This window comes from Mytilus galloprovincialis, chromosome 12 (assembly GCF_965363235.1).
Source record: "Mytilus galloprovincialis chromosome 12, xbMytGall1.hap1.1, whole genome shotgun sequence".
Classification (NCBI taxonomy): domain Eukaryota; kingdom Metazoa; phylum Mollusca; class Bivalvia; order Mytilida; family Mytilidae; genus Mytilus; species Mytilus galloprovincialis.
In genome coordinates, this window is record NC_134849.1 from 50,287,680 (window position 1) to 50,307,330 (window position 19,651).

The 19,651-nt window shown below is 32.6% G+C and overlaps 1 protein-coding gene across 1 annotated transcript; it reads left to right on the plus strand.

Moving 5' to 3' along the window:
• Positions 1 to 608: 608 nt before the first annotated feature.
• On the plus strand, positions 609 to 19,309 carry LOC143054116 (cytochrome P450 2H1-like). Its single transcript, XM_076227020.1, has 8 exons — positions 609 to 1,465; positions 8,461 to 8,686; positions 8,997 to 9,123; positions 11,319 to 11,469; positions 13,134 to 13,270; positions 14,795 to 14,891; positions 18,070 to 18,276; positions 18,523 to 19,309. Exons 1-8 carry the CDS (start codon positions 1,099 to 1,101, stop codon positions 18,702 to 18,704), a joined length of 1,494 nt encoding a protein of 497 aa, XP_076083135.1. The 5' UTR covers positions 609 to 1,098; the 3' UTR covers positions 18,705 to 19,309.
• Positions 19,310 to 19,651: the final 342 nt, after the last annotated feature.

Sequence of the window (19,651 nt, forward strand, 5' to 3'; positions counted from 1 at the left end):
AGTTGTACTTATTGTACTAAAATTCTTTCTTTATATCAATGCCATTGGGTGAAAAGATAGCCAGTTCTGAAACATCTATGATATATATGATGCCTTTGGTTGACTTAGTTTTAAGCTGATTAATTTCGTGATTTTATCAAAATCTAAGGTAAAACAATGTGGAGCTTCAATTTGTTTGGCCATTTGTTTAGGCCCCTTTTTATATTTTCATAGGTCCCTATGTAGTTAAGAATCATCTGCCCTCCAGCATAGATTATTGTCACTGTTGTAATAAGATCAATCAAGAAAATTGCAACAAATCCGAAAAACATATTAATTAATAATCTACTTTACTTTCTTACAATATACTAAGTAAATATTAGTGGTTGCCGCACCAAGATAAAAAAATTTGATGCAAATACCAAATATTTGAATAAAATCGTTCCTGCAAATAGTGATACGACGAAAAATCCTTTTTCTATTTTTTAGTTTTCTAGTTTGTAATCTTCTAAATTAATATTTAAAAAAAATATATAGAATTATCTAGAAATTATGAAGACATCAGTATGCAGGAATAATTGTTTTCCTTAGGTTAAATGGGTAGTTGATTGTTATGCGCATTTTATCGTTCATTAAAACGTTTTTATGATTCATTTAAGGTGATGCTAATTTCTATGGGAGGAACCAAAAACGGAGACGCCAGAAAATTATTAAGAACTCGTAACTATAGAAAACTATTACGATGCAACTTAAGGGGGAACTAAGACCAATCTACGAACAACCTGAGGGAGCTTTGATTTACACTCTTTGAATGATCTTAGAATGATCTCATCTTCCCCTTAATTCAGTACTTACGACCTCTCTTAATAAAATTTCTTGTTACCGGCCCATGGTCAGTAAATGAACACCATCGATGACAACTACATGTATATATATGTAAATTTGAATAAGGTAGTATCAAATTTGAAGGTCAGCCCTACATGGTTGCACAATCACGATAACAAAAGTAAGATAGAATACATATCAAACATATCCAGGTAATACACGGAGCTTTAAAATCAGATACGTGAGGAGTTAAACAACAACATAGAAAAATAGAAAGATAATTCAGTGTCTAGTATGATCGGAACTATTCTTCACTCAGTAGATGTATTCACAATCTTGACATTTTTTATAACACTTTTATTAGCTTACATTATTTGGGACAATGTGGTCCGAGTGAGAACGAACATTCCTGGCCCAACACCATGGCCGATAATAGGAAATATGCCGTCAATAATAGGGACTAAGAACGCAAGTGAAACATTTCTGCAGATGCAAAAGAAGTATGGAGATTTAGTTTATCTCAAGCTCGGTATATTACCTATTGTTCTCGTTTATGGATACAAAAATGTGCATCAAGTGTTGGTTGACAATGGCAACAAGACAAAATTCAGACCCAGACACATACTTGAATTCCTTAAAACACTCTTCCCCGGGAAAACAGGTAAGAGAGATACATGTAGATATCACAAGAGAGCTCCAGATGTCTCAATAGTGTCTGTATAAACAACAACAAAATGCATCTTTAGAAATTGCAGGTTGCTTTTTTTACTTTTTTTGTATTGACTTCAAATATTACACATTTCTTTTCTTCTCCTTTTTTGCTCGTACAGTTTGATAACTACAACAAGTGCAGCAATATCTAATCATTGTAAATATTTATTTTTATTCACGGTCAAAAGTTTAAACCTTTAAAGTACTTTATTATGATGTCACCGTTCCACCTTTTACTTCTTATACTTGTTATATTTATTTATATATTTACCATGTTTACTGAATTAAATAAGCCTCTTTAATTTATGAATTAGTGACGACATCAACAGATCAATGTAGGATAACAAACTTAAATCAAATAGTTGGCTTTTTTTTTGTTTTTTTTTTGTTTTTGTTTTTTTTTTGGGGGGGGGGGGGGTTGGAACTACTGCATGTTTTGTTTATCCGACATTGATTTTTGCATATTTCCTTATTGGTCAATCAATTTCTCCCAAATTTAGTTAAGAGGGGTGGGAGGGTCAGTGACACATCTTTGTGAATTAAGTTTTTTTTTATCCTTCATTGAACTTTTGATGTCGTTCATTATCGGACAATGAGCAGGTTGAATTGAATGTATAACTTAGTTATTTTAAGGTAACATGTCTCATGTATCTATGGCATTTTCACTACATATAAATACAGAAAAAAAAACATGTATCTTTCGCATAGAAATTAGCCGACATATATACATATATAGAACACATTTGTGACCAGCCACGACATATCCAGGTTTATGGAGGTAGAACGTTATTGTGAGAAAAACGCCGTTAACTATGTGTGACTAGCCACTTCCAGGTTTAGGAGGGTACATTGTCTAAAATTTGCTTTTTGTATATTTATCTATAATATTCCGAAACAAAACTCACTGTCATGTTTTATGACATATTTGTTGTATTAGCAATGAAACGAGTCATTTCGGATACCGGTATGAAAATGGGCCTGTTCTATGACGACTTTTATTTATTGAAGGCACTAATTTATAAAATACAAAATTATTGTATTTATTGGTTCTTAGTAATGTTCAATAGCATATTTGAATAAAACTTCAAAAACTTAAATTTACTACAATACAAACAATTCTTAGCTCTATTTTAGAACATGTAATTTAAACTTGTTGAAATGAAGTTAGTTTAAAATTTGTCAAAGTAAGCTTTAAGAATTCCGTTTTTTTTTCAAATTCGTCTTATAATTTAGATTTATCATGCATGTCTCTAAACATAGTATGCGACGCGTAACAGTTTATAAGGAGGTGTTCTCATATATCACGGTGGGTACGGTTGTCTTGCGAGAGAATGTTCTGTGCTGGTGATTTGGTCCTGTCAGGTGCTGGTGGGTCCTGATTCTGTGCTGGTGGGTTTGTTTACATTGTATCAGAACGGCAATAAAACAACCGTTTTGTTGCTTAATTTTTCTCTGATACGTCATTAGTACCATTCAAAGAATATTACAACAATTTGTTATTGCAAAAGTCGTGGAAGTTCGCCAAACGAAATTGTCCTGACGATGTGCTGGTGATTAGAAAAACGGTCCTGGTTCTGTGCTCCTATGTCCTGGTTCTGTGTCTTTATGTTTTAGTTAAAAGTGGCATATATTCATGATCATTGATGCTTTACTGTTATGACTACTTAACTGGTATTTGCTTTCTTGAAATTGCCGTTGTTGTGAATCTGTTTACTTACTGTTATTATGAGAGAAAAAAAAACCCTATTTTTTTTTATTTTTTTTTTAAATTAACTGTAATCTTATTTCTTGGCCTGTTAATGGAACCCCTCTTGCCCCTATTAAGATAAGAAAAGATGTTTACGATTTTCGGGATTACGGTCTTTTTGCATTATCACCAAAATACGTTGTAAATTATACAATACTTATATAAAGGAGTCTCAAGATGAAGTGGTATGTTTGTCAATGGACAAATTTCCATAAGAAACCAAAGGAAGTATGTGTTAACAACCATCCGTCATCGTACGACCTTCAACAATAACCCATAAAATCCAACTGTAAAAGGTTTTGCATAAAAATGGAGAGTATAAATATTGAACAAAGAACATTTGAATCATGTGTCTTTAGCAGCTTAAAACAGATTTCTTTGTGAACAATTTAGTGCTGACTATAAGAATGACAATAGTATTGCGGTTTTAGTTTGGTTTGGTTTTTTTTTATTTGGGGGGGGGGAGGGGATATTAGTTAGAGCGAGGGCACAGTGAAAGTTTTAAGCCTGGATTAGTTTCCCGTAAGATTTAAAAGTTGTATTTTAAAAGAAAGATGTGTCTTTTAGCTATTAAGAATTAACAGAATGAAGACGAGATAACCTAGAGAACACTAACAAAAATCATATTTCTTAGCTTTTTCATTTCAAAATTCCAAAATTAATATTTTTGATAAAGAATTAAGGGGGTTGGGAGTTAACAATGTGTCCTACTTTTCTATATTTAAATATTTTTATGAAAAAAGTCAAATGTGCCTTAATTCTAATTGAAAATGAGTAAACGGAAAAAAATACCCAACTAAGAAATACACTTTTATTGGAATATTGGTAATATCACTAACTAAGCTTTTAAGTTTTGTGTGTCAAACACACCTTCTCTGTAGTAATGACTCGTTACTAAGATATTTCACTTTACCCAATTTTTTTCTTCATTTTTTGATATTGTCAATTCTTAGTATTATTATATTAAAATGTAGCCTTAATTTATATTAAAAAAAACTGAATCTAAAGCCAGGTAAGGACTTAACCACCAACGCAAACACGCCTTGAAGGTAAAATGCGTACTCGACTGTCTGTAATTGACCATTTATAGACTCCTTCCAAATAAAAACAAGCCGGGGTTGGGGGGTTCAGAGATGCAAATTAAGTACTTTGATCAATATTTTATCTTTTCGTGTATGGTTTATGACCCCTCCTGTGGCCTGTCAATTACGAAATGTGCGAACTGCATTGGTCTCAAAACAGCACAGACAATTAATAAAAGAGATGGATCATTTTGTACATATATCAAGGGGAAACTTCTTGCAAAGCATTATAATTTATAGTTCATTATTGTATTTAGTAGAAAAAGAGAATTTGGTGAAAATAAAACCAATATCATTGTAGAAAATCACAGACTTTTGTATAGAGATTTTTGTTATGTTTAGCATGGAATCAACACAAGGGAACATTATCCTTTAAAATCTATATAAAGTATTTGCAAGCCAACTACCGTTTGCTTTGTTAATTGTGCCTTAAATTTCAAAAATTAAAATATCTCGTAGCTTCATACGCTTCATACTGCCAATCATATTGTCCATCTACCTTGCACATTTCAAAAAATTCAGATCATATAACGAAAATGGGTCCAGCAACATTTATAAGCAATTTAAGATTTTGACCCTCACAGCACAAATATTCTCGTTACAACGAATCTTTTTGAATACAAAACGACCATTTGCAGCCTTTTGTTTATATATTAATATATGTATATGAATAAAGTTATGAAAGACAGCAGGGTCATAAGGGTGAGAAGTCCATGTCATCTGAAATAAATGCCAAGCAAGCATTGCGACAGAAAGCGACAGATAATCATGACATTAAAAAAAAACTCTCTTCTTTTCGACTTTTTTCGAACAAATTGACAAATAAAATGAATATAGTATTGTGGAACTTTTAACTTATGTTCAATGCATTGGTAACACTTTTTACTAAGATAATAATCCTGTCAAGTATAAATTGGCTAAAATATTTCCGAAAAGAAGATGGAAATGTGAAAGTTTACGTGCTTCAGGTGCAACAGCATACGAACAGCTAACATGACTCGTCAGGGAAAAAAGTGGATCAAAGTCCCCGAAATTTTTTATTTAAAACCTTTATTTGTTCCAACAAAGTTATTCAGATTTTGTTGAGGATTTAACCATCTACGACAACAAGATTTTTTTTTAGATTTTACAGCTCTTCTATAAATATATGCAAAGCAAACTATTGATCAACTTGCTTGCTATGATTGTTTGGATGTTTGTAAACGACAGGTAAGTAGTATTTTTACTATTTACTAGAATTTATTTGGACAATAAATATTAACCTGTTGGTGACCTTCTGCTGTTGTCTGATCTGTGGTCGGGTTGTTGTCTCTTTGGCACATTCCCCATTTCCATTCTCAATTTTATTCAATTCCTGTCAGTTTTTATTGTCCAATCAAAGCCCAGTATGTATTGAAACTACGCCTACCTAATGTTTGAAAACATCCAAGTAAACATAGCAAGCAAGTCGAGTAAAGTTTTGTTTAACATGCTTTTATAGAAGAGCTGTAATGCAAAGAAGCGTTGAATATAAAAAAGAAGAGGCCAATGAGACAACTATCCACAAAAGACCAAAATGACACAGACATTAACAACTATAGGTCAACGTATGGCCTTCAACAATGAGCAAAGCCCATACCGCATAGTTAAAGTCTTTCGTCAAAAAATGCTACAAATTTCTTTTTATCCTATGTAAACTTCCGTACCATTTTCTTCCATTCATGATAATTAAATTGGACTGTAAAATATTTCTTGGTACATTCTTAATTCCTTTATAAGTCTTATGTATACATAATTATGACAATAACTGTTGTGAGCACAAGATTTACTGAACACTTTTAAAGTTCTGCTCCATCAAACATTAAAATGTGAACTTAAGTTTTGAGACATTTTTTAATCGACACGATTGGGATTTTTATATATGAGAACATTGTTTGTCTATCAGTTGAAAATGCGGCTTTGAACTAGCTTTCAGTACAATTCGACATTCAGTAACGTGTGTCTTTCTATTATTATTTTATGTGCTAAATTGTTGTGTTGGTATACCACTGTAACAACGAAGGAGGAAATGAGGAGGGGTTGTTGGGTGGAGGTGGGGAGGGGTATGTGGAGCTCAAACAAACATGTTTATGACTATGCGGCATGGGCTTTGATCATTGTTGAAGCATCAATTTAAGGGGCATTTAATATCTTAATAAAACTATTCTTATTTTAGATATATATCTAAAATAAGAATAGTTTTATTAAGATATTAAATGCCCATTAAATATATATATATATTGTTATCTGATATTGTACGGAAGATATTGCCCTTTTATGTAATACAAGTTACGATAATTTGAAAACACATATTAAACAAATTGATGCACAAAAGCAAAAATAGGAGTCACAGATCCTATTGACAACAATTATCTGCCCAAATTTATTGATTTTGTAACATTTGTTTCAAATATGACCAACTTCTTAGGGAGCTACCATTTCATTTTGATGGGGGGGGGGGGGGGGGAGGGGGGAGGAGGGGGGGGGGGCTAGGATGAAAAATGTTGTCCTGCATTTTTTTTAGCTGTAATCTCTGTCCTGCCTTTTTATTTTTCACTCTAATTTTTTTAGTTTATCCTGACTTTTTTTTATCTAAATTGTCGTCCTGACTTTTTTTTTTGCAAATTTCACATCCTGCCTTTTTTTTTTTAACTCAAAACTCCTGTCCTGCCTATTTTTTTCAAATTTCATCCTAGCCCCCCCCCCCCCTAAAAATCAAATGGTAGCTCCCTTATCCAAAATCACCAGCACCGTATCAGGACTCACCAGCACAATGACAGGACCCACCAGCACAGTATCAGGACATGAATAAAATGAGAAAATGCAAAATTTTAATAAATTGCACTGTTTTTTCACAAAATAATTTTGTCGTGTGGATTGCTGTATATAAAGCGGACTCTATGAGCATTTTTGTTTTATAATTTCAGTTCTAGATTTTCTGAAAATGAGCACTTTTGTGTTACGCTTACTGAAACAGTTTAGAGGGTCAACTTTTTAATGGTTTGCCTATGAACCCATAAGAAATAAAATTGAGAATTTTCAACTGTTTCCTTCCATTTTTTATGAGAAAAAAACGTAAAAAATCATGATTCGTCTTTGTTTACATTTTTTCATTGATCACCAGCACCCGTCAGGACCAAATCACCAGCACAGAACGTTCTCTTGCAGGACAACCTTACCCACCGTGTATATGCATTTGATACGGTGCATTTATTATGAACATACTTCACACTCCATTTATGAAATATTTTTTTTAAAGCAGAGCATTTCTTTTTCGTAGCTCTATTTTAGAACATGTAATTTAGACTTGTTGAAATGAAGTTAGTTTAAAATTTGTCAAAGTAAGCTTTAAGAATTCCTTTTTTTTGATTTATATTTATTACATTGTATGCATGTCTCTATACTGATCTATACTTAGTATGCGACACGTAACAGTTTATAAGTAGGTGTTCTCTTATATGCATTTTATACGGTGCATTTGTTAGGGATATATTTAAGATTTCATTTAGAAAGGAAATCTATAGAGCAGAAATTTGATTATTATTTTTTTGTATCAATTTAAAATGTAGATTCAAATATTTTTCACTTCAAACGATAAAGTAAAACATCTTCAAAACTTATATATGATGTATAGTTCAGCGTCCTCAAAAAAGAAGCCAAGGAAAGTGTTTATCTCTTCTTCACAAATACGTAAAAAATTTTTATTACAGAGTAAGTCATGAAAAGATGTGGATGACATCATGGTTACATGACAAAATTACGCCCATGAGCTATAATAGACCAAACTTTTATATAATCAGTACATCATAGTAATTATGAAGGCATATCAAGAAAGTTGAATAAAGTGTATTCTTAAACACAATACAGTATGGCGTTCATTATCACTGAACTACATGTAGTATATATATATTTGTTTAGGGGTCAGCCAAAGGACGCCTCCGGGTGCCGGAATATCTCGATGCATTGAGTACCTATTGGCGACCTTCTACTGTTGTCTGTACTATAGTCGGGTTGTTGTCTCTTTGACACATTCCCCATTTCCATTCTCAATTTAACTACACAGTCATGTTTTTTTTTAAATTTTTGTCTTGAATACAGGTCTAATCCATAGCAATGGCCAAGAATGGGTTGACATTCGACGATTTACTATGGTGGCATTAAAAGACTTCGGTGTTGGGAAACAATCCATTGAAGAAAAAATACAAGACGAGGTCGGCTTACTGATGGAACTCTTCTCAAAACAAGGAAAGAAACCAACAGATTGTAGAAAAATGTTCCCGAAAGCAACCTCCAATATCATTTCAAGCATTATATTCGGTTCACGGTAATGTTGCATATCTATCTATTAAACTATATTAATTTTCAATAAACATTTGCTATATAAATCAGGATGTTCAGTTCTGCATTCGTTCAATCTGATAAGCGTATAATCTGCAAATACTTAATTATGATTGGCCTGCTTATATATATATTTCCTTTGTACTTCAATAAAGCATATTAGGGAGCAACCAGCTTCCTGGGAGAGGGGGTAATGGTTAGTCACAAAAGTTATTTGTTTTTGTCATCTGCTTGACCAGATTACTTTTGTTTTATGTCATATTCTATAGATAATTTTTTTATTTTGTATTGTTTAGGTTTGACTTCGATGATCCAGAATTCAACAACCTTTTAGGGAATATTGCAACTTTATTTAAATATGCAGCTGCCTTTAGACTAGAAAATTGTTTTCCAATTCTGGACAAAGTAAATCCTTTCAACAAGGTAGGTCTACAAACTAGTGGTGTACCATAAATATTATCGGGACATCAATTGAATCCTAGTATTTACTAATGAAACTTGATGGACTAATCTAGTTATTTTATATTTATTTTGTGGTGTCAAAGTTACGGCACTTAGACAGCCAAATGCTCTATTATTTAAGTGAAACCTAACGTAAATATTTGCATTTGTGTTTAACCCATTACATAATGAAAACGAACCTCACCAAAATTATGACCAAGTTAACAAAAAAAACCTTCAGACATTTCTGCATTTTATGGTATTAATTTTATAAAAATCGCTCATAGATTTACTCACTTTTTCGAACGACTGTATACTAGTGTAGTATTTTTTAGCGTTCATTGAAAACAATTATGTGGCGTATACTGGTGTAATTATTACTCTGACGTATTCTGGTGTAACTATTACTCGTGCGTATACTGGTGTAATTATTACTGAGACGTATACTGGTGTAACTGTTATTCGGACGTATACTGATGTAATTATTACTCTGGCGTATACTGGTGTAATTATTACTCTGGCGTATACTTGTGTAATTATGACTCGGGCGCATACTGGTGTAATTATTACTCTGGCGTATACTTGTGTAATTATTACTCGGGCGCATACTGGTGTAATTATTACTCGGGCGTATACTGATGTAATTATTACTCGGGCATATTCAGGTGTAATAATTCCTCGGGCGTATACTGGTGTAACTATTACTTTTAGCATATACTGGTGTAATTATAACTTTGACGTATATCAACAAGATGGTTTGGATCCTGCTATTATGTTCAACGCCGCAACTTTTTATATGTATGTGCCTGTTCCAAGTCACGAGCCTGCAATATAGTGGTTGTTGTGTGTTGCTGTGTTACACATTTGTTTTTACATTCATTATGCCGTTAATTTTATCGTTTGACTTCGTGATTTTTGCCTTTTCATAGCTGACTATGCTGTAAGTGATTTGTACATTGTTTAAGGCCGTAATGTGACCTATAGCTGTAATTTCTGTATCATTTGGTCTCTTGTGAAGAGTAGTCTTATTGGCAATCCTACCACATCTGCTTTTATGTTTACGACTAAAGTTGATTGTTATTATTCAGAATTGATCAGGACTTATGACCAACTTTAATCTCTACGATAAAATGTAAAACTTATCATTGGCATAGTTAAATAATTCATTTCCCTTATACTGGTGTTAATTTATTGGCTGATTTCAGATTTGGTGGGTAGCAGCATTACTTCAATGATACATTTTACTTTTATATTTAAAATACAATGTAAGTTCTAATATATAACGTTACAAATAATTCTAGGAAATCCAATGATAAGATAAAAAGACAATTTCTTTAATAACAGAATTGGAAGATTACTTTGACACTGCCACAATTTTTATCCGAAAATCAAAAGAACAGCTTTTAAAGCTCAAGATAATATATCATTTGTACGCTATATCGTTGAATCTTTTTTATGACGGTCAACTTGATCAAATTGTTAGACATTTTTCAAAGTTTTCATGGAAGATATACGCTCATAAGATGCCCAACCCTTATCATGTATTTTAAATCTTGAAAAAAGTATACACATGTTTATGAATGAGGAGTATACATTGCTCCAATTAAGATTCCATGTTAGGCAACATTATATTGATATTAACATACAATTAAAATATGTTTTTTTCAATTAATCAATATAACTATGAACTGTTGGTAAGTGATATTGGTAAAAGATGAAATAACAAAAAATACCGATCATGCACCAAGGAACATTCATATTGGACAGTCCCTTTAATAATCAAATGACAAAATAAAAAGGTAAAAAACATCACGAATGAAATACAACCGTCATATTTCTGACTTGGTACATGCATTTTCGTATGCAGAATTCTGGATAGCGAATAAACCTTTTTATATTCTTTTAAAATTGTTTTTTAAGTGTACCGCGTTTGATTGAATACACGCAAAATTTAGTTTTTTGACTCAATCTGAGCATGATCTGAGTTTGTTATAAAAGAACATGAGATTGAGTAGGCTTCAAGAATAAAGTTACAGAAGTGATCGATCTGAACTAATTTAATCAATGAGACCTGATAGTAAAATAGTTGTATAAATGTCCGTCAATGCCAGACTATACAATTCATCCGGTTTCTTCCACTTGATTGTGTATTTTATTTTTATACTTTGTTATTTCAGACAAAATTAGCTGTGGAGGGTAGAAGGGAGATTCAAAAGTATATAGCTACTCGGATAGAGAGTGTGAGATGTTCGTTCGATGCTAATAACATTCGGCATTTCTTGGACGTTTACCTTGAACAGGAAGAAAAACCTGACAGCAAAATTTCAGGTAAAATATAATTTTAACTTTGTTTAAATAACAATATCTTACATAAGCATATTCGACACCATTACTATACACTAGATGTGTATATTTTGTCATCCGAACAACTATACATACGTTTAAAAGGGAATGCTCTGCTGTTGTTAATTTCCAATGATTTTATTTTGGAAAAATGGTATGTACGTTTTTCTGGACAAGAACGAAAGGTGAAAAGGATTAAAAGAAGAATACAAATATTGTAGATTAGACTAAACTGGTACCGAACATCTGTTGTAAATTTGCTGAAAAATGACACATATTCCAAGTGTTGAAAATACGTACATAATAACCATTATAATTATATGAAAACAAAATTCTCAAATCTTTCAAAATAACCTATTGTAATTGTATAGCAGTGCTTAACATATACTTAGACTTAATAACATATAATTTTTACTGTATGCTAATATCATTAAATTTACATAAATTCCATATTTTTCTAATTGGTACTTAGCGGGCTATGAAAAGTTTATCACATGCTTCGATTGTTATCGCATGCCTTTCCGTAACGTTATCGCATGGCATTCCGGTGATCTATACTCGGCATATTCCGGAAAATACACCTCAATGATACGTTTTCAGTGAAAATTATTACAAAGTTGTGTTCAAAACAATTATTTGGATACTGAAAAGTATATTGTGTAAAATAATATAAAGAAAAATAAAAAATAAAAAAAAAAAAAAACAAATTATTAAATAATTGCATTTTTTAAAAGTTTCAAACATAATTTAGAAAGTTACTTTGAAAAAGTTGACTTTTCCAAACAGTATTCAATAAGTATATTGTTGAATTATTTTTTTTCTCGACTTGTCCATATTAAAAATGCTTTTCTTCTTTGTTGAGGAATATGATAGAAAGATTTCATATCAAATGTACTAAATTTGGGGTCCGACGTCCGTGAACTTTTCACTCTTTAACCTCTATTTGAGAACAACGTAAAAGGATTAATATATGAATCTGTTATTTTTCTCCATTGTTGAAGCATTATATAAAAAGATCATAACTTGTCATTGTTCATATCGCATGTATTATCAGCCCTCGAGCCATGCGGCTCTTGGGCTGACATTGAACCTAGGGCTGAGATAATACATGCGATATGAAAAATGCCATGTAATAATCTGATATTATTTCATTTGATTTATCTTTTTATTAAAATTCTTAACGGTTCTTTTTGATATAATATGAACATTGACCGTGAAAATTTTTGCATAGTCACGTCGAGCTTTTTAACATGACAGATAGTACACAAGGTAGCATCCGTAGTCACATTAGTGAACCTAATTAGGCACTTTGTTTCGACGCAGAGCCGACCGCGTGATTAGTGGAGAAGCAGCAATACCTTCCAAGTTTTTAGTTTTGTCTAGTTGGGATAAGCACTCGCGACCACCTGCACTTGAGACAAGCGAAGACATTAATAGAGATGGTACCAATGTGTTCGGGGTACAGGGCATACTTATTATTTTTTCTAATTACAAATGTCACGAATGTAAAAAAAGCATTGATTTTACAGAATAATTATAATTATACCTAACTATTACATTGTATAATGAAGCTACCAATATATCAGACTTAGTTCTGTTTCATAGTAATGATGGAATCTTTCCATAAAAAAATGTATCTGTTTTTTTAGATGAGAGTTTATTCATTACTATAGCTGATCTGTATATTGCTGGTACGGACACTACCTCCGTCACACTACAGTGGAGTATGTTGTATATGATAAAATACCCGGACGTTCAGAAGAAATGCCGAAATCAAATATTAGAGGTAAAAGTCCAACAGATGGTACCAGTTATCAAAACCCACAATCTTAATAGAAATTGAACAAATGTTGAAGTTTTGGTGCTGCTATTATGGAATTGTTTAGTGAGTTTCGCAAAATTATAGAATGAACTTTTTGGAACCTTTTAGTCATTTTTTCAGTAAAATGTACAATTGCAATAGCTTTTATTGAATGGTTTGAGAAACTAATTATAGAATAACTAATCCAAGAATTCAAATAGAGAAAAATATTCAACGAGTGACCGAACAACACATTAATTCACGAATGCGTAAAGAGCATGAGTCAGTGTTGTTCGGTCATGAGTTGAATATTTTTCGATATTTGAATTCTTTAATTAGTTATTCTTTTTATTACATCGGCAAATGACTTTTTTTTTAAAAGAAATTAACGTAAAACATGTAAAGAACTATATCTTTTTTCTGCGCATTCACAATTTGTTTTGATCCGCCGTTTTCGAGGTCTTGACAACGCCTATTGACGTCAGAGAGTGAAATAACCACATTTATTTCACATGAGAAATTATCGTTTTTTTAATTAACTGGGAAATCAATATAATTCATTACAACCAATGTAATAGAGTCTTATAGTGGTTATAATTAAGTGCGCCAAACGCGTGTTTAGTCTACATCAGACTCATTAGTGACGCTCATATCAAAATAGTTATAATGCCAAACTACAAAGTTGAAGAGCAATGAGGATCCAAAATTCCAAAAAGTTGTGTCAAATACGGCTAAGGTAATCTATGCCTGGGATAAGAAAATCCTTAGTTATATTATACGTACTTTTAACACTTTGAAATGTGCGATTTTTCAGCAAAATTTACAACAGATGTTCTGTACCAGTTAAGTGTAATCTCCCACAGTTTTGAGGCAAACAAACCCTGTGCAACACAACCACTCGGTACATTTTTGTATTAGTCTATATTCAAAGGGCCATTATTGTCAAATTCATGTTCACCGTCGTATCATTAACCATCGGAATGACATTCGAAACTGCCGACGGCCATGTAACCCGTTGTAAACATAAATATGAATAGGAGTGTATAGCATCCACGTCTGTAGATTTAATAGTATGTTTATTATGTATCATATTTTTTTTATATTTCGGAGGTAATTCCTCTTCAAGTACACATGGTAATAATTAAGGAATGACTGTAATATTTTTTCTGTCTTTGTCTAGCGTAGCGGGTTATTTTAAAGTGTGCACCACATTTGTGATGTTATTTCGAATATACAGAAAAAAAATAACAGTCATTTCTTATAATTTAATTCTAAATTCCTTTTTTAACCGGAGTAAATCACGAAAAACAATGATGACGTCTTGGTCACATGACTAAATTATGTATATGAGCTGATAGACAAAACACTGTCAGCCAATCAGAAGACGCGTTACCTCCGAAATTAAATTATTTGTTATACTAGATTCTCCTGTAGTTCTTAGAAACCTTAGTTAGATATAACTTAGTTCATTATTTGTAGAATAAAAAAAATAAACCATCTTTCTGACAGGTTATCGGGGAAGACAGACAACCTGTCGTGAAAGATAAAGACAATATACCATACGTCATGGCAACTTTACAAGAAGTACAGAGAATATCAACCATTGGTAAGTTAATGCCATGGTAACCTTACACAACGTACAGAGAGTATCAACTATTGGTATGTTAATGCCATGGTAACCTAACACAAAATACAGGGAGTATCAATTATTGGTAAGTTAATACCATGGCAACCTAACAAGAGGAACAGAACATATCAACCATTGGTAAAATAATGCCATGGAAACCTTAAGTTACACGAGGTACAGAGAATATCATTATTTGGTTAGATAATGCCATGTCAACTGTACACGAAGTACAGATAATATCAACCATTGGTAAGTGAATGTCATGGCAACCTTTCACTAGGTGCAGAGAATATCAACCATTGGTGAGTTAGTGGTACCATAACAACCTTACACGAAGTACAGAGAATATCAACCATTGGTTAGTTTTATCAAATATCAAAGCAGGGCTTCAAAGTGAATCTGCCTATTGTAGAGGTGGCGTGAATCAGATGTGGATACAAAAAAAAAAATTAAAGATCTTTTATAGTAAATACAATCTAAGACTCTCTCATCTTGCAATAGTATTAAAACATTTGATTTTTCTGCACGTTACACAAGTATTCCACATTCCAAACTAAAAGACAAATCGAGAGAGTTGATTTGTTTCATAAAAAGGATAGCGAATGTAGATACAAGTATCTAGTCTTGGGAGGGATAATTCCTACTTTGTAAATAATCACTCTAATTCAAACATAAAATTCTCTAAAACTGACATCTCTGAGACCGTACGGTGACCTATAGTTGTTAATGCTTGTGTCGTTGTGGTCACTTGTGGACAGTTGTCTCATTGGCAATCATACCACATCTTCTTTTTTTATATTAACAAGATACTTGATTTCTTGATTGACAGCATATTTGTTACTTTTGGAGGACGTGTTTTTTTCAACAGACTGTGGGAATTCCAATGGGAACTAACTATGCCCCTCTTCTTTCCTCTTGTTTCCTTATTATTGTGAGGCAGACTTCATACATGAACTTCTTAGAAAGGAAGATAAGAAGTTAGCAATATTCTTTAACTTTACGTACCGCTATATGATGATGTACTCTCACTAAATAATACAAACTTTGGTGACTGTTGAACAAATCTATCCCATCGAACTAGAGATAAAGGATACTACAGAATTTTTCTGATACAATTAAGTCTGCCTCATTTCTCGACTTAAATCTAGAAATTGACAATGGGGATCGGTTAAAAACAAAACTTCACAACAAAAGAGATGATTTCAGCTTATCAATTGTGAACTTTTTATTTCTGTGTAGCAACATTCCAGCAGTGCCTCCATACAGAGTATATATCTCCTAATTAATACGATGTTCCCGGCTGGTATATCCTATCATAATTTCATTGAAAGAGGGTTGCTGCTCACCAGGAAGCTATTAAACTAAGAGTTCCAAATGATGAAATTCAAATCATCCCTTTGTAAATTTTACTGACGCCTTCACGAGTTGGTTGACCCCCATGGAATAACCGTTTCATAGATGATATCGGATATGTTCCTTATGTCGTAACTACAATACTCTTCCCTTTTTACGAATGTGACCTACCGAATTAGACTATTTACTAGATTTGTAAAAACATAAGTAACACGACGGGTGTTACATGTGGAGTAGAATTTGCCTACCCTTCCGTAGCACCTGAAATCACCCCAGTTTTTGTAGGGGTTCGTGTTGCTTAGTCATTAGTTTTCTATGTTGTGTCTTGTTAACTATTATTTGTCTGTTTGTCTTCATTTAACCATGGCGTAATCAGTTTATTTTCAAACTATGACCATCTTATGGTGTTTATATATCTCAACTTGTACGATTCGCTCGTGTATGTAACAATGTATTAGATTTTAGCGAGAGAAATTTATGTATTACTGAAAAATTATTACACCAGGGTTTTCGATATCACAAACTGGTCAAAACATTTACTAAATTTTATCACCGGTATAAGGAAATAATTCGTAAATATAACTCAACATGCAGACATCTTATACGTTCAGGTATTTCACATCCAAAATTTTATGGAAATATTCTTTATAAAGCACAAAAATGTCAGTATTCTCCTCAGAAACTAACAAAACCTTTAAATAGACTTATTAAAAGGGGATATAGTTACGATACTGTTGTCAGGTCATTAAAGATTGCATATTTTGGCTTTAACATTGATTCACTGATAGGGTCTTTGCATCGGAACTAAACACATTTATTTCTAAAAAAACAGTTGTTGGCATGACACGGGTTATGTTCTTTTCATATATATTATGATAGTATGATACTAAACCCCTAACGGGAGGGATTGTACCTGATATTCATATGATGAAGACATAATCTTTCAATCAGTTTAATTGAGGTCTGGAGCTGGCATGTCAGTTAACTGCTAGTAGTCTGTTGTTATTTATGTATTATTGTCATTTTATTTATTTTCTTTTGTTACATCTTTTGACATCAGACTTGGACTTCTCTTGAACTGAATTTTAATGTGCGTATTGTTATTCTTTTACTTTTCTACATTGGCTAGAGGTATAGGGGAGGGTTGAGATCTCATAAACATGTTTAACCCCGCCGCAATTTTGCGCCTGTCCCAAGTCAGGAGCCTCTGGCCTTTGTTAGTCTTGTATTATTTTAAATTTTAGTTTCTTGTGTATAATTCGGAGTTTAGTATGACGTCCATTATCACTGTACTATTATGCATATTTTAGGGGCCAGCTGAAGGACACCTACGGGTGCGGGAATTCTCGCTACATTGAAGACCCATTGGTTGCCTTCGGCTGTTGTTTGCTCTATGGTCGGGTGGTTGTCGCTTTGACATATTCACCATTTCCTTTCTCAATTTTATGAGTTTGACTGTTCATCTGGTACCTTTGGTCCCTCTTTTAGTGCATGGCAACTTTAAACGAGGAACAGAGAATATCATTGGTTAGTTACAATGCAATAGTTACACATAAAAGATACAAATGTGATGTCAAATTACACAGGGCACTGAAAATAACAACTATTGTTTCATTGTAATGTACTATATTGATCTATATTAGTTTATCTTTTAAATATTTACGTATTGCGCATGGTTTGTGACTTTCAATCATTACGAACGCTACATTTCAAGCAAAAATGGTCTCGTTTATGGATTTTATTTATAGGATAAGAGAGCAAACCTTGTGTACTATTATATATTTTTTTTTATTTTTAATTTCAGCTCCTCTTTCTGTACCACATGTAGCTATTGAGGACGTAGAAATCGACGGAAAGACTATTCCAAGGGATACAATCATCATCCCTCATTTGATGTCTGTTCATCTTGATCCAACTGTTTGGGATAAACCAGAAGAATTTCGACCAGAGAGATTTCTTGATAAAGATGGACACTTTGTTAAAAAGGAAGGCTTCTCTGCTTTTTCGATGGGTATGTCGCGAGCTTTGTGTGTCCTTGTATAAAATACTTATATTATTTTAGAGGTTGATAATTACTTATCTCTTGTAAATTCACAATTTTTCGAATCGTTATGAATTTAAATATTATTGTTTGAATTATAAGTTATGATAGAGACAGTTTGTTGAAATACGTATATGTTTTGTTGAAACTGTTAATGTTATTCCCCCTGCAAATATTCATTATTTTAAATTCAAAAATTGTATCATACTTTTGTAGGTCCACGCCTGTGCCCCGGAAAACAGCTAGCAGAATCAGAATTACTATTGTTCTTCGTTTCAATTATACAAAGATTCAATTTGACGAAAGGTGACGACAACGACCAATTACCTATGACTGGGATTCAAACTGGTACTACAAACCAACCACAGCCATTCAAGATCTGCTTTATACCAAGATAAATGTCAGTCCTTGCTACATTGATGACTCCTCCACTATGTCATTTTAATTTCAACAATAAATTTCAAATGTCCCGCAATTCCTGAAACACAGAAATATATATGAGCGTCCAGTATACAGCTAACAAATTAGCCAAGAATACTCAGAACAATTTCTCCCGAGTAAGGTGTAAACAGTGATTCACGGGGTAATAATCCATTTTTATAAAACTAAAAAAATTACACATTCATACACGCTTGTTTTTTTGAAATACTACTATGCCTGGAACCTATTTTTCATTAAAAAAAACCTGTAGTTATTGACCTAATATAATTGGCAAATTCGCTAACGGAACTAGAAAAGGAAAACGATCAAACATTGGCCGACAAGAAATAATTTATGCTCATTGTAATGCGATAACGACAGAATGATATTTTACTGATTCCCACATGGAAAGACTATTTAAACAAGTACAACCTACCTGACCTGTCAATGTTTCCAGTTCATGACTTATTACAGTAAAAAATCTTTTGATTGTTTCGTTTCAATTTTGTATGAATATTCAGAAACCTTTTTACTACTAGTGTGTATTTGTCATGTATTCCTTGAAATAAAATATTTTCATTTCTTTTGTTTTATGTTTCACTGATTTTTTTGCACGACTTTATATGAATGAGTATTGCACTATTTGATTAGAGATTTACAATTGTAAACATGCATGCTCTTGATGACAAAAGGTAATCAAATCTTTGATTATGGGAGACAAAATCTGTAAAGGTCGTGTTCTTTATAGTTGGAGAAGTTGTCAATATACAAATTGGAGATAAGGACTGATTTCCAATTATATTTTATATATAACCAATTATTATAGGACACCGTACAGCCAATACGTATTGTCACCTATATTAGACTCTAACAAGAAAAACATGGAACAATTTGGATAGTGGCTGTATTGACTTTAATTAGTCAA

Excerpts from the sequence above, each read along its gene's own strand:
- LOC143054116 (XM_076227020.1), top strand. The coding sequence starts at position 1,099 with ATGATCGGAACTATTCTTCACTCAGTAGATGTATTCACAATCTTGACA. Across the intron at positions 8,687-8,996 it reads AGCATTATATTCGGTTCACG|GTTTGACTTCGATGATCCAG; the intron begins GTAATGTTGCAT and ends TGTATTGTTTAG. Across the intron at positions 14,892-18,069 it reads ACAGAGAATATCAACCATTG|CTCCTCTTTCTGTACCACAT; the intron begins GTAAGTTAATGC and ends TTTTAATTTCAG.